General features: G+C 43.0%; 1 protein-coding gene and 1 pseudogene across 2 annotated transcripts in view; both read left to right on the top strand.

Moving 5' to 3' along the window:
• ABHD12 (abhydrolase domain containing 12, lysophospholipase) overlaps positions 1 to 15,621 on the top strand; it is an 85,239-nt gene that overhangs the window by 48,098 nt on the left and 21,520 nt on the right. For both annotated transcript variants that reach the window (XM_037155284.2, XM_037155285.2), the window contains 2 exons: positions 468 to 592; positions 13,682 to 13,787. In XM_037155284.2, coding sequence (XP_037011179.2) covers positions 468 to 592; positions 13,682 to 13,787 — 231 coding nt within the window. The remainder of the gene's footprint in view (positions 1 to 467; positions 593 to 13,681; positions 13,788 to 15,621) is intronic.
• LOC119056769 (60S ribosomal protein L30-like) lies at positions 2,169 to 2,500 on the top strand (annotated as a pseudogene).

Below are 15,621 nucleotides of genomic sequence, written 5' to 3'. Positions count from 1 at the left end.
GGACTTTGTTGGGCAGGTTCTGTTGATGTATGCACTTCTTATAAGGAGCTAATGAGTAACCCATGCCTGTGGCTGGTTTGCAGGAGGGTGATCACAAGGCCCAGAGGTAGCCACTGTCTTCTGATATGAAGTTGCAGCTATGGTGTGATATTAGGTTGGGCACTTTCTGAAAATCTGATGTCTGTGCTATGTTCTGAACACAGGGCTAGCATAGGAAATTGTCAGGACTGTTTCTTTGGCTTTCAGGGAAAACAAATTTTACAGTAGTATTCTAAGATCAAATTAAAAGACTACCTAAAGTAATTATTTTAATAATAGGTGGAAAGCTGTTCTTATTATTTATTGACAATATTCTTGTGGGGAAAGATACTTGTGGATTGCAGTTAGTAGTTTTGATAATGCTGTTAATTAATTCTAGAAAAATTGCATCTACTGCCTTCAACTTGTTAATTTCTTTTCTCTTGCAGGCGAAAGAGAATGTGGTTTCGACTGAAGAAGATACTCTTTTGTGTTTTGGGGTTGTATGTTGGTATTCCATTTCTCATCAAACTATGTCCTGGGATACAGGCCAAGCTGATTTTCTTAAATTTTGGTAAGTGTCATGTGTGTGTTTTTTCTTTAACTTTAGTAATTTATTTTCATGATGGTTTACACAGGGTGGGGCAAAAGTAGATTTACAGATGTTCTTATGGAAAAAAAAATACAATAAAAATACAAGAATAAACTGTGTTTTATGTACTCAAAACTGTAAACCTTTTTCCCCATCCTGTATTTATATACCCATCACACAGATCAAGAGATAGAACATGTCTATTACCCAGAAAGTTCCCTTGTGCCCCTTCCCAGTTAAAGTCTGTAAGGAGTGCATTGCTCTCGTGGTTGGAGGAAGGTCTTTCTTTAGCTGAGGTGGGTAAACGTTGAAGTTGCTTTGTCGCTTGTCTAGAAGGTTAACTCTCCTTGGAAAAGATGACCACTTTATTTTTTTTTTAAGATTTTATTTATTTATTTTTAGAGAGAGGGAAAGGAAGGGGAAAAGAGGGAGAGAAACATCAGTGTGTAGTTGCCTCCCCCTACTGGGGACCTGGCCTGCAACCCAGGAATGTGCCCTGACTGGGAATTGAACCAGTGACCCTTTGGTTTGCAGGCCAGCACTCAATCCACTTAGCCACATTATCCAGGGCAAAAGATGACCACTTTAAAAAATAATAATTAAGGCTTTTCTTTTTAAAAAATCAAAATTTTTTTCACTTAAAAACTGACATATACTTATGTTTCTGTGGCATTATATGCTGGCTTTACAGTGTTGCAGTCTCCTTGAGCTATCTTGAACCTTGTGTGTTTCAAAGGTGTTTTTCTTTTCTTTTTTCCATGTTATATATTTACATTTTTGCAAGTGGGAGGGAAAGGTATGGAAGTATCAAGCATATGAAATAGAACGTAAATAGTTTCTGTGAATAATCCTTTTAAGGGGCACCATTTTATACCCATTGAATGAGGCTAGGAGGGCAGCAGCTATTTGTGTTGGTGTTAGAGGTTTCAGGATAGAACATGGTACTCCATAAATGATGGCCTTCAAATTGGGTACGTGTAGCGTTTGAACCAGTGAGGTGGCCTCTATGCATGCTCTTTGGTTCCTTTGGTTAGCAAAGAGTGGATTTGAACCTTATGTGTTTGGGAGCTAGAAGCTAGGGAAGTTGATGATGACTATAGAGGCAGCAGAGGAGCTGAGAGAGAGGAGAGAGAAGGAAAAGCCTAAGGATCAGGGGGAACACTGACAGGAGATGTTGAGATGGTCCGTGTGTAATTGGTCTGGTCCATGCTAGGAGAGGGATAGCTGGCACTAGGAATTCATGTGTCATAGAGCTCCAGAACCCCTTGCTTGTAGTAACACAAGTGTTCCCAGTTCTGCAGGTGTCTGGATATACTAGTTTGGGGTGTTAATTCTGTAATAGACTTACTGATAGAAACTTGGAAGTTGCTGGCTAAAAGGGAATTTCTTCTTTAAAGAGGAACAGTAGGAGAACAGAAATAGTAAGATCAATATTTAATGTTTTATAAATCCAAAATAAGTTTTTTATTTGGTCTTAAAATAACTATAACTTTCTTGCCCCTTGGTCATCTTGGCAGCTGCTCTTGGCTGGGGGCCACCCTGCACCTAAGACAGAAAGATGGTGGCCACAAAAAAGATGAAGTAGTCACTGCAGTCCATCATATCTAGGCTCCAACTTGTTATAATAAGTGGAAAGTACATGCTGTGGTACAAGGATACTCTGAAAATGATCAGAAAAGGCAAAGAAAAATTGGTCATCCTCACCAACAACTGGCCAAACTTGAGAAAATCTGAAATAGGGTACTAAAACTGTTGTCCATCACTGCTATGGCAATGATACTGAATTGGGCACAGTATATGTAAAATACTTGAGTGTGTACACTGGCTGTTATTCATCCAGGTGATTCTGATAACATTAGAAGCAGGCAAGCCCTGGCTGGTGTGGCTTAGTAAGTTGAGCACTGGTCTTGCAAACCGAAAAATCTCCAGTTCAATCCCAGGCCAAGGCACATGCCTGAGTTGTGAGCCAGGTCCCCAGATGGGGGCACATGAAAAGCAACTGATGTTCCTCATACACTTGATGTTTCTCTCCTTCTTTCTTTCTCCCTTCCCCTCTCTCTAAAAATAAATACATAAAACATTTTTTAAAGCAGCAGCAGCATGCCAGAAAAGACTGATAGAAAGTAAATCATGCAAATTTAAAAAAATAATAAAACTAGTGAGAATTTCTTTTTAAAAAAAATTTAAACTGTAAAATATAGGTAGTATACTGGGGAATTTGATTTTTCTAGCAGAAAACAGTGGAACTTCTAGGAATTTATCATCTAAGTTTTTGTCACTTGTGAGAAGCTCAGATTTATTTATTTTTCTTTATTCTTAAATATATTTTATTGATTATGCCATTACAGTTGTCCCATATCCCCCCTTCATTCCCCTCCACCTTGCACACCCCCTCCCCCCACATTTTCCCCCCTTTAGCTTATGTCCATGTGTCACAAGTTCTTTAGATTCTATATTTCCCATAACTATTCTTGCCCTTCCCCCTGTCTATTTTCTACCTACTGCCTATGCTACTGAGTCTTTGTACCTTCTTCCCCCTTCTCCTCCTCCCACTCCCCTGTTGCTAACCCTCCATGTGATCTCCATTTCTATGGTTCCACTCCTGATCTAGCTGTACTCTTAATTTGCTTTTGTTTTAGGTGTGGTTGTTAATAACTGTGAGTTTGTGTCCTTTCTCTGTTCATCTTTTTTATCTTCTTTTTCTTAGGTAAGTCCCTTTAACATTTCATATAATAACGGCTTGGTGATGATGGACTCCTTTAACTTGACCATATCTGAGAAGCACTTTATTTGCCCTTCCATTCTAAATGAAAATTTGGCTGGATAAAGCATTCTTGGATATAGGTCCTTGCCTTTCATGACTTGGAATACTTCTTTCCAGCCCCTTCTTGCCTGTAAGGTCTCTTTTGAGAAATCCACTGACAGTCTGATAGGAACTCCTTTGTAGGTGACTGTCCCCTTATCTCTTGCTGCTTCTGGAATTCTCTCCTTCATTTTAATCTTGGCTAATGTAATGATGATGTGCCTTGGTGTGTTCCTTCTTGGGTCGAACTTCTTTGGGACTCTCTGAGCTTCGTGGACTTCTGGCAGTCTATTTCCTTTGCCAGATTGGGGAAGTTCTCCTTTATTATTTGTTCAAATAACTTTTCAACTTGTTGCTGTTCCTCTTCCCCTTCTGGTACCCCTGTAATTCGTATGTTGGAACATTTAAAGATGTCCTGAGGTTCCTAAGCCTCTTCTCATTTTTTTGAATTCCTATTTCTTCATTGTTTTCAGTATGGTCGTTTTTTTCTTCCTTCTGGTCCACTTGATTGATCTGAGTCCCAGTTTCTTTCCCATCACTATTGGTTCCCTGTGCATTTCCCTTTATTTCACTTAGTGTAGACTTCGTTTGTTCCTGTAATTTGTGACTAAAATCAACCAGTTCTGTGAGCATCCTGATCACCAGTGTTTTGAACTGTGCATCTGATAGGTTAGCTATCTCTTGGTCACTTAGAAGTATTGGTTCTGGGGCTTTGAGCTGTTCTTCTTCTTGAGCCATAATGTTTTGGTCTGTTTGCTCCTGTTACATATGAGGGGCAGATCCTTAGGTGTCACTAGGGTGGGGTGACCCAGTTGCAGGCTTGTGATTCTGTGTGTCGGTCAGAGAGTGCCAATGGCACTTGTTCCACACTCTCTCCCGGATTTCGGTCCCTCTGCTGCTTCCTGCAAGCAAGTTGGGCCCTTCTGGTGCTGGTTTCTGGATATGTGGGCTTGTGCACCCTCCAGGACCCTATGGGTCTCTCCAACGAAGTCTCTGTGAACCTGGGAGCTTCTCCTGGCACCTCGACCCCAAAAGTTTCTCCAATTGGTGCTTTTAGGCTTTAATTCTTGGCGCTGGGGCCCTGGTTTGCGTGGTCTGTCTCACTGCTAGTTTTTTTGCTTGGTTTATCTGCTCACAAATGTTTGACCGCAGTCAGCCAGCCACCTTGCGTCCTCACTGGGTCTGCCTGTTACCACCTCACACCTGGGATTTGCCAACCTCTGCCTGCGCGCTGGAGTTGGTCTGGCCACTTTTTCCTGCATGACCCCTCTGTGCCAGCCGCTGACTCTGCCCCTGTTACCGGTCTAGCTGAATGGTTCGTTGTTGTCAGACTTCTGTGTACTTCAGTTTTCTGCCTGTTTTGGTTGAGTTTTTGTTACTAAAACTTTGTTATCTTTAAACTTGGTTGTGCAAGGAGGCACAGTGTTTCCACCTACACCTCCATCTTGGCTGGAAGTAGAAGCTCAAATTTAAAAAAAACTAACAACATACTAAAAATCAAGGGACATTTGTGTTTCTGACTATAATGTCCCTTAAATGTCATAGTTTCTCCACCACACAAGAGTTTGAGTTTACATATAAACACAAAGCTACAGGGCTGTAGATTTTCTGATGGAAGAATTCAGAATTTATACTGCATGCCTTTTCCAACTCTCTTGGCTTCCAAGTACCTTGGGCTGGTGCCTTTGAGGTAGCAGGTATGCATGGCATGCTGCTCTCTGGATCCTACCACACAGTGGAGCCCCAACAAATACTTGAATTGAATTGATTTTATTCAGATCAGTTATTTGGGCTACTTTACACACAGCCCACAGATTTTGCTGTGTTGGTTTCCTAATGAAATTGAAGTATGTTCTACAGGAGTAGAACTTTGGGTTCTCCTATCCCAACCCCCACTGCATAGCCTCTCCAAAAGAGGAGGACTATGGTTTGGACAGTGATACTGTCCTGTGCCCTACAGGGAGATGCCTGTCTCTAACTTTGTACCATATGTCTGCTGCATGGGAGTGGGATCGTTTATAATGGTGTTCTTAAAGGAGATTTTTAGGTAGTTGTCTGTGCCTCTTCTCCTGCAGAGGAGGTGGGGTGTCACTAATAGTGTCCAGCAGTGACTTGGCAGTTTCACCTGGTGCTGCCAGGGAGCCACCACCATTCTTGTCTTCTTATAATGTGAATCATGAGCCTGTGGATTTCCATTTGGATATCAAAGGAAGTATAACAATCTTTTGGGCCTCAACATGTTTAAAGAATACAGTTAAAACTCAGTTCTCAAACATCTCCCATCTCAAACATTGTGGTTCTCAACAAAGTTGTTTTTTAAGTTTATTTTACTGATTATGCTATTACAGTTGTCCCATTTTTTTCTTCCCTCTCTTCCCCTCTGACCTGCACCACCCCTCTCCCCACCAGCACTCCCCACAACCTTAGTTCATGTCCATGGGTCATACATATAAGTTCTTTGGCTTCTCCATTTCCCATAGAATTCTTAAACTTTCCCTGTCTGTTTTCTACCTACCATTTGTGTTTCTTATTCCCTATACCTTTTCCCTCATTCTCTCCCCTCCCCTCCCCACTGGTAACCCTCCCTGTGATCTCCATTTCTGTGATACTCTTCCTGTTCTAGTTGTTTGCTTAGTCTGTTTTTTTTTTTTTTTTAATTCAGTTTCTGTGAGTTTGTTATCATTTTACTGTTCATAGTTTGTGGGGGCAACTTTTTTTGTGAGGTCCCTTCGATGCCACGGACATGCGTGAGTGAGTAAATATGGCCGAGACAAGGTGAGATCTGTTTAGGGATGGAGGAGTGGGCTGTGGCCAGTTTCTCAGGGGAGAAAGAGGCCAGCAGCGACCAGTTTCTCTGAGGAGAAAAAGGCCTTGAGCACCCTCTTCCATAGCCTTTTATTGGGTTGTAATACACAGGAATACAGGGCGGCAAGGATCAAACAGTAGATAACATTTCAAAGAGGTCTGAGGGTTTTAGTCTGAGTGAGTGTCTGTCAGGAAAAGAGTGGCAGGAACTTTGGGAGACATACTCATTTTCTCTTGGACCCTTATCATAGGAATGAAAGCACTCTTAGCAGAGCAGATTTCACAGGTTTATCAGCAAGTCTTTGTGGTGCCAGATTTTTCCCCAGGGCACTCTCTGGCCAGGCAAGGAGCTGCACCTCTCCCCATCAGGTATTCAAGCTTAAGGGAATTAGAGCCAGGAAACACTTCTCCCAGAGAACTTGGGGACTCAGGCTTTGACAAAGCTGGGGGACGAGAGTCCATTGCTCTCTGTTGCAGCCCCCTGGGTCCTTCCATGAAGGCCTCCCAGGTGATTGAGTCTGGCTTAGGTTGCCCCCTGCTGTGAGGGGTCTTACCCGTCATTGACTTCTGACCAAGCTCTAGGGGCAGGGAGAGGAACTGAGGCAGCGTTTGCTACCAGAGACAAGCTTTATCTCCTGTGGCTGGCATTCCAGAGGTCTCTCACCCTTAGCCACAAGGGGTAGAGATACAATTCCTAAAATCAGGCAGAGCAGTCTGCATCAATAGTTTAGATCATCTTCTTTTTCTTAGATAAGTCCCTTTAGCATTTCATATAGTAAGAGCTTGGTAATGATGAACTCCTTTAACTTAACCTTACCTGGGAAGCACTTCTTCTGCCCTTCAATCTGAATGAAAGCTTTGCTGGATAGAGTAATCTTGGATGTAGGTCCTTGCCTTTCATGACTTGGAATACTTTTTTCCAGCCCCTCTGACTGTGAGGTCTCTTTGGAGAAATCAGCTGACATTCTGATGGGAACACCTTTGTAGGTAACTGTCTTCTTTTCTCTTGCTGCTTTTAAGATTCTCTTCTTATCTTTAAACTTTGGTAATGTAATTAGGATGTGCCTTGGTTTGTGCTTCCTTGGGTCCAACTTATTTGGGACTCTCTGAACTTCCTAGACTTCCTGGAAGTCTATTTCCTTTGCCAGTTTTGGGAAGTTCTCCTTTATTATTTGTTCAGATAAGTTTTCCACTTGCTGCTCTTCCTCTTCTCCTTCTGGTACCCCTTTAATTCAGATGTTGGAACATTTAAAGATGTCCTGGAGGTTTCTAAGCCTCTCCTCATTTTTTTTGAATTCTTGTTTCTTCATTGTTTTCTGATTGGGTGTTTCTTTCTTCCTTCTGTTCCACACCATCGATTATAATCCCAGTTTCCTTCCCGTCACTGTTGGTTCCTTGTACATTTTTCTTTATTTCACTTAGTGTAGCCTTAATTTTTTTCATCTAACTTGCGACCAAATTCAACCAATTCTGTGAGCACCCTGATCACCAGAGTTTTGAACTGTGCATCTGATAGGTTGGCTATTGCTTCATTGCTTTAGTTGTATTTTTTGGAGCTTTGATCTGTTCTTTCATTTGGGCCATTTTTTAATCTCAGCACACCTGCTACATATAAGGGGCGGAGAGTTAGGTGTTCACCAGGGCAGGGTAACCCACATTGCTGTTTTGTGACACTGTATGTGGGGGCGGGGTAGAGAGGGAACAATGGCGCTTGTTCTCCTCTGTGCCGGATTTCAATCACCTCCTGCGCTATCCACAATCAAACTGGGCCCTTCTAGTGCTGATTCCCAGGTGGGTTGGTCTGTGTATGTTCTAGGACCCTGTGAGTGTCTTCAAGAACTCTCCTGTGAGGTAGGGAGTTTCTCCTGCTGTCACCTCAACCCTCACAGGTGTTTTAATCAGTGGTTTGAGGGTTTTATTTCCAGGGTGGGGACCCAGAGTTGCAAGGTCTGTCTGGCTTTCCAGGTGTTTCTCTTGGTTTCTCTGCACATGAATGTGAGGCCTGCTCCACCAGCTGCTCCCTTGCTGGCCAGCTGCAGCCCTGCAGGCTCCAGTCCTTTACTGCTGCTCTTCTGTGAGTCCTCTCTGCCTGGCTACCTGTCTCTGCCCTCCTACTGATCTGGATGGATGTTTCTTTCTTAACTCCTTGGTTTTCAGGCCCCCATACAGTTTGATTTTATGTCAGTTTTGGCTGTTTTTTGTTTTCAAATTGTTGTTGTCCTTCTTCTGGTTGTGCGACGAGGCACAGTGTGTCTCTGTCTATGCCCCCATCTTGGCTCAAAGTCTAAATAAATCCCACTGTATATTCTTAAGTTCACAGTAAATATATGTGAAACCAAATTTCTAAGTCAGATCAATAGGCTTTAGAAGAAGCTTAGCACCTATAATTTAATGCGTTATTCTTCTTTAAATCTATTTTCACAAGCAAAAATATATGATCATTCTAAAAATCAAACAAAAGATTAACTGAAATAGCAGTGAAGAAGAAAATGAAAATCACTCTGAAAAAATTATTGTCACTTATTTCCTGCTGGTGTCTTGTCTGTTTTACACATAAACATAGTATGTGCTCCTCAATACTCATAGCAATTCTTTTGCCTTGGATCTAGAACTGTCTCCTGGTAAAGAGGAATTTTTTTGGTTCAGAGGTTGTGTGTAACTACTTCTCTCTGCACATTGCCTTGGGCCTTTTTTGAAAAAATATATATGATATATTTGTTTTTAAAGCAAAAGGCCAGACAATTCAACAATTGCCAGGACAACAGACCTTAAGCCTCCTCTTTTTGCTTCCCTGTAGCAGTCCCTGTTAACCTCTAATAGCCTTTTTTTTTCTACTCCTTTTCTTCTTATGGAAGTGCGTACAGCCTGCATCAAGGAGTAAGAATTTTGATAAAACCCAGAGAGCCTTCCTAACTCTTCCCTTGTTGACGCTACACATCATTCAGTGTTTCAGGGTTGCTTTTGCTCAGTAACTGGGATGAGCTATAGCCTCGATAAGTAAAATCTTCAGGCACTCAGAAATGGCCTTTGTAAATAAGTCATTTCAGTCTCTCACGTTATCAGATATTTTCCAGGTTAGTTTAAAAGAAAAGGAAGACAGAGTATAATTTTTTCCTCCATTCATGTATTGATTCACTGGTTATTCATTGAGAACCATTTGTGCAGGATCCTTCCTAAAGCACGCCCATTGATAGTTGTGGTTGCTAGTAAATGGTAGATGTCACCAGAGAGTAGATAATGGAAAAACAGGAAGGAGGAAAAGCTTGGGTCCCAGCAGCTAGATGGGCCTTGCCGGATCACTAGCACAGGGGCCTGTGTATTGGCTCCTGGGCCATGCAGTGAAGCTCTGTGTGAGATGGAACTTGTAACTCCTAGTGAGTTGCCTCACCTGTAGTTGCTGTGCTCTGTCCCTGCTCCAACCCTTTGTGTAATGCAGGGGCCCAGAGGGTAGGCTCTAGCCAGCATCTTGGAGTCACTGTGACCAAGGTAGATAGATGATCACACTGGCCCCAAGCTCACCTGTTACTGGCCAGAAGGAGTGAGCTGCATGCTTGTCCAGGCAGACCTTCTGACACTTTCAGGCCATCCCAAGCATCCTTTTCCCTTTAACACCATTCCTTTACTTTGTACATTTTTGCTCACTTAGACCAGTAGTGGCCACGTGGTTCCTCTTGCCACTTCTCTTTAGGACTGTGTCACTGACCCCCAGGAGTGACCAGGGATCTCCATTAGGTGGAGGGGAGATGCATGGACAGCATTTGCTGCACTTGATGCATTCACTGCTTCCTTTTTTACAATTGTTTCTAAAACACAAATAAAAGTGAACTGGAAGACAAGGTTTGTGGAATAAGTCTGTTCTAGAATCTGGTTCCTCAGTTCCTAGATCTCTGTGGTTTGAATGCTTTTAGGATTAGCTCCTAATTTTTGTAAATACTTTTCAAGGGGACAGTCCTGAGCTCTGGGGTGGTATGTACATAGCTTGGTGGCTTACTCTCCAGACATAGAGCCAATCAAAACCTGGAAGCTGAGCCAACAGAAGCCAAGTGCCCTAAGTCCTTAGTGACACCCACTTTCTGTTTGGCACTGGGGCTGGGAGTAAGTAATTCTACCTTAGGAGCAGAATTGATTAAGTGAGTCTGAATGTGGGGTTGACAGTAGGCACTGGGTTAGGATACTCAGAGTTTTATTGAAGAAGTCATTTCACCTCACAGTTGTCATGAGGAACTGTCATATCCAGCTGCAGCCTTCACCTTCCACAGCTTGGAACAAAGTCCCAAAGTGGAGACTGCAGGAGTAGGTTTCTACATCTGAAACAGTGCAAGAAACAGAAGTCCTTCACCAGCTTTCTTTCTGGTCAGGATCCTTCTCTGAGTGTCTGCCAGAGTAAAATCTAAACTCCACAACATGGTTGCATTTGTTCCCAGGTTGTCGTAACTAATACCACATATTTGTGTGTGGGCTTAAAACAACAGAAATTTACTGTCTCCCCAGGTCTGGAGGCTGGAAGTCTGAAAGCAGTTTGTCAACAGTACAGTGCTTTCTGAGAGTTTGGGTGGAATTCTTCCTTGCCTCTTCCCAGCTTCTGGTGGTGGCTAACGATTCATGGTGTTCCTTGGTTTGTAGCTTCATCACTCCGGTCTCAACCTCCCTTGTCACATTATTACCAAACAGTCACACACAGACAAGTGGGAAGGTACGATATACTATTACTGAAGGACCCCCCAGCAGATTCGTTATGTCTGCCGCCAGATACGAAAGACACCTCTCAATGCCAAAGTTTTGTGAAAAGGAAAGGAAATGTTTATTTAATGCTATATAGACTTAAAGTAGTGACCTAATGTCTTCATTAAAATAACAAAGTCCTTTTTGGATACCCACAGTTACCCACAGTGCTTCCTTCTCCCCCTGCCCTAATTTGGGGTACTATATCTCAGGAAAAGAAGCAAACATCTGTGATTCAGGCTCCTGACACCATCAGCTGTGTCGCTATCCAGGCAGGATCTCTAATTAATACAAAGCCATGTGGCATCTTCTCATGCCTACCGGCAAGAGTTCTTTCACCCTTCTTCCAGGCAAAGTCTCTCCTGCTTCCTAGGCCACGTGGCCAAAGGGAGCACCCCAAAGCCATGTGGTCCTCTTCTACCAAAGCTGCAGAGTCCCCATTCTGGCCAAAACCTCATGGATCTCCTCTTCTCTCCACCAAAGTTTAGAGGAGGGCAGGGGTCGCCACTCTACCAAAGCCAAGTGGTGGTTCTCTGCTAAAGCCGCATGGTGATTCTCTCTACCCAAGCTGCTGGGGTCTCCACTCTGCCAGAAGCACGTGGCTCTCTCCCTTACGTGGCTGCCGAGTCTGGGTTTTAAATCCCCTCGCTAGTCTTCCTCTGCAGCCCCATTTCTGACCCCTCCCACAATTGGCTAAACTTGCCAGCACTCCCATATCCTTCCAGCTTTACTGGGCTGCCATAGCAGGTCCGGGCAGGAGTGGCCCCACTTTGTGGAGTCAGTCATCTCCAAGCTCTCATGCATGTGCTGTAATTCGGGAACCTGCCTCCCAGTTACATCTTGGGTGGAAGTCAGTTCCATCCCCATGGCTCAGAGCATGGCCACAGCTATTTAATGTATCTGTGAAGCCAGTTAAAGGTTATAGATAAGTTAAATGACTATGCCAGAGATTAGCTGCAAAGCGTGGCTGTACAAAACAGCTCTCAATAGCCCTGCTCCATTTGTCCCTTTTTCAACTCACACCTGTGGGGAGGAAGGGGTGGGGACATCCTAATATTTCCTGGACATCTTGAGTTCTGAACCCCATTCCAAATCCATTTTTGGGGGCCCCCTCTTGGTTGTACCCTGTTACAACAAGGCTCCCTGTATATTTACATACCCTTTTCTGTCCTTGTCTTTCTCTGAGTCCCAGTTTTCCTTTTTGATAAGGACAGCAATTGTATTGAATCAAGATCCATCTAACAAACTTGATTATCTCTGTAAAGACCCTATTTCCAGATAAGGTCACATCTGAGCACTTTAGTGTATCCTTTTGGGGGAGGAGGCACAAGCCAGCCCATAACAGGAAACTTGGAGCCAATGAGGATTAGAACCAGTTTACCTTTCTTACTTCCTGTCCAGTTAGTCAAGAGTGTGGGCCATGGTGTCGAGCTGCCTAGGTATAAATCCTAGTTCTATCCTGTGTGAGCTGGTAACAAGAAATGTAAAACTGCAGTAGTATCAGCCTCTCTCAGAATGGTGTACAGATTACAAGAGGTGCTGTGGTGAGAACACAAACAACATGGTGCTGGCACAGTGGAAGCACTAGGAAATGTGATGCCATTTTTCTTTTGAGAGAAAGTAATTAAAGTTTTTAGAAATTTAACCTGCTTCTTGGGGAAGCTATGGACTAAGAAGCTAGAGGTACAAAAAGCAGCGCCAGTAGGAGGATTTGTCTCACCACATGGTCTGAAATGTTTGCTCAGGGAATTTTTGAGGAAAGAGCATGTGTGTATCCCCATATCTTCAAATATGTTTGTCACAAGCAATAAAAGTACAAATATAAAGAAAAAATTAAGCATCACACACATACAACTTTGTTAACAGCCTGACATGTGTTTTTCTGTATTTCCAGCCATACATGAGTGTTGTTGGTGTTGATGTTATTTGTTTCTTTTTCAATAACAGTGTGGAATTATGCACTACACACTGTGATCTTAATTGCTTCTTCCCTGCTCTTCTCACATACCTATAATCCTCCAGTCAGTGGCCCTGATTAATCTCTGTCTAATGGCCCCAGAATTTCCATAGTGTAGGCACACCACAGAATCTGGTCTGATTGGCAGATCACTTTTTACATTTAGGGCTCCTGCTCTATTGCCCACTTGACAGTGGTCAACTCTGGATGGTTTCTGTGGATTCATCCACTTTCCTGCACCCACACCTCATCTTCTGCCATTTTTTCTGTGGTAAGTGACAGTACTAGAAACTTCAGAATCCCATTTAACTGGCTCACATCCACATTCAGTTGGCTGAGTGCTCTGCCTCCAGCTCCAGAACAACATCTGTCTATCACCTTTCCCACCATCCCTCCCACCAACACCCTGGCTCCTGCCTTCAGTTACAACTTATCTGAGCTGTTTCTGGAGACCTCACTGGCCTTGTCTCAAGCCTCTTTCATGCCTGCATTGACCCTCATGTCTCTTAGGGATCTTGCCTTCCTCATATGTATCTTCCCACACCTTGAACAGTCTTCACTGTGTCTGTCTGATTGGATCTTGTTCATGCTGGAAGTTCTGTAGATTCATTCACAGTGTCCCAGTGAAGGCTCATGAACAACCTTACCTGAGGCCAGAGAGCCCAGTGCACCTGGCAGTATTGTGTTGCAAAAGCCTTGGCACTTTTTTGAGAGCTTCACCTCTGCTATATGCATGTGTGCCCACCCTCACTAATCTTGATTTCCATCTCTTTGCCCTACACAGTGAGGGTTCCGTATTTCATCGACTTGAAAAAACCACAGGATCAAGGTTTGAATCACACCTGTAATTACTACCTCCAACCAGAGGAAGATGTGACCATTGGAGTTTGGTGAGTGTCTGGGAAAGTGGCGTCAGGGTTGAGGCACCCACTCTGTGAACTCTCTAGGGGGCAGGAGGGGTCCTGTACCATGCGGCCAGTGTTGTCCTTGACAGCAGTCTCTGAAACTGTTGATGTGCATTTTTATCTTCACCTGCTTTATTCCCAAAGCAAAGAGCTTTGCTAAATTTGATCCTAATGGAGCACCAAACTTCTGAGGTTTTCAAACAACTTTGCAAACCAGATTGCTTTTTGTAGAGAACCCTATTAGAGGAAAAGAAAATACTAGAAACAAGGAAAATATAAGTACAGAATTGTGAGTGTAAGTTTGAGATATACCATTTCTTTCCACAGAAAAGACTGTCTAGATATTGAAAATGTCTTGATTTCTTTTCATATACAGCACTTTGGCAGTTGGTAATGGTGGTTTTTGCTATCTTATTATTTACTTTTTGTAGCCATAAATTTGATTTGGACTTCATCTCTGTGAATTCTTTATCCTTAGCATTTGTTTTAATGTTTTGTTTCATGTGGATAAGTGGGTAGTTTTGAACAACTAAATTAAAATTGACCAATCTTCTGTAGTGTCCCTTATTCTAGCTGGGTTTCTTCTTCAGTAGCCATAAATTATCTCCCTGCTGTCTCAGAAAACCACTGTGTATGTGTGAAACTTCTAAATGAAATGCTGTAAATAGCTTCCCAGTGTGGATTGTGAGGAAGTCCATGCATCTGTAATAATGGTCCTGTGTAAAGAACATAAAATTAGGAGGGAAATTTTTGTTCTTATCATTTGGTGCTGGGTCTCTTGAGTCTTTTGTCATTTCTAGTCAACCACTGTGCATGTGGGGCACTTAGTTTTTCCACCTTCAGTCATAAGCTTGACCTGTTTTGCTTAGAACTGTCTGGTGGGAATTGGTTGTCTTTCTTGCTGCTTAATAGGGGTTTGTGCTTTGAACACATGGGGTTTAGTCTTCATGAACTTCCTTCTATTGCAGAGGGATGTTTGTGGTGCTGATACTTAGGCTCAAAGCTCTCACAGCAGCTACCTGAGAAAGTTGTATTTAGTGACAAGGGTGAGTCTCTAGGTAGTGACAGCCAGGCTGTGTACTGGAGGGCACCTGCTGCCTGCCCCACAGCTGTGTCTTGTGCTCTGGGCCCTTTGGCAGCAGCACTAAGTCTTGTTCACCAATTGCCCTACCAGGCTCCTCATCAGATCCTCCCACCAGCAAAGGCTCAGAGGAAACCTGAGGATGATCTAGGACATAAGCTCATTCTCAGCTGCCTGTCTGTGGGCATAGTTATCCACTTGGCAGGAAAGAGGAGAATCCCAGGAATAGGTCTCCTTTTCGAACTTCCTGGACTTTTGTCAGGAGCCCCAAGTTTGGAGTAGGCTGGCTACTGAAAGTGCATCAGCCCCCAGCAACTTGAAAATATACCTTTCTATCCCATAAGTTTGTAATTGTAGGAAAGTGATAGTTACAGTGGTCAGAACCACCTAAAATGTGATCTCTGGAACAGGTCAACAGATATATTAGAAATGAGATGCTGAAACTTAAGAGCTAGAAAATAAGAAACTGACCATTTACTACAGTATTTTTTAAGATTTTTACTAATTAATTTAAATAAGTTTTACAGAAAACCTTATTAATTCAGACTTTCTCCAATGATTAACAGTATATGACATGGTCTTAGTTAAGATTAAGTGGAGCATTTCTTTGAAGGAAGGTTTAACCAGATAGACTGAGCCTCTGAAACCCTGGTCAGATGTGGGATGAGATAGCTTACTGTCAGCTCACCCATGCAGTGGAGCAGCCTGTAACACCTCCTCCTGCAGACATGGGTCTGC

This window comes from Artibeus jamaicensis, unplaced genomic scaffold, assembly GCF_021234435.1.
Source record: "Artibeus jamaicensis isolate MK-2021 breed Jamaican fruit bat unplaced genomic scaffold, CSHL_Jam_final contig_135, whole genome shotgun sequence".
Lineage (NCBI taxonomy): Eukaryota > Metazoa > Chordata > Mammalia > Chiroptera > Phyllostomidae > Artibeus > Artibeus jamaicensis.
The sequence above is the reverse complement of the archived record's forward strand: the minus strand, read 5'-3'. Positions and strand labels throughout refer to the sequence as shown.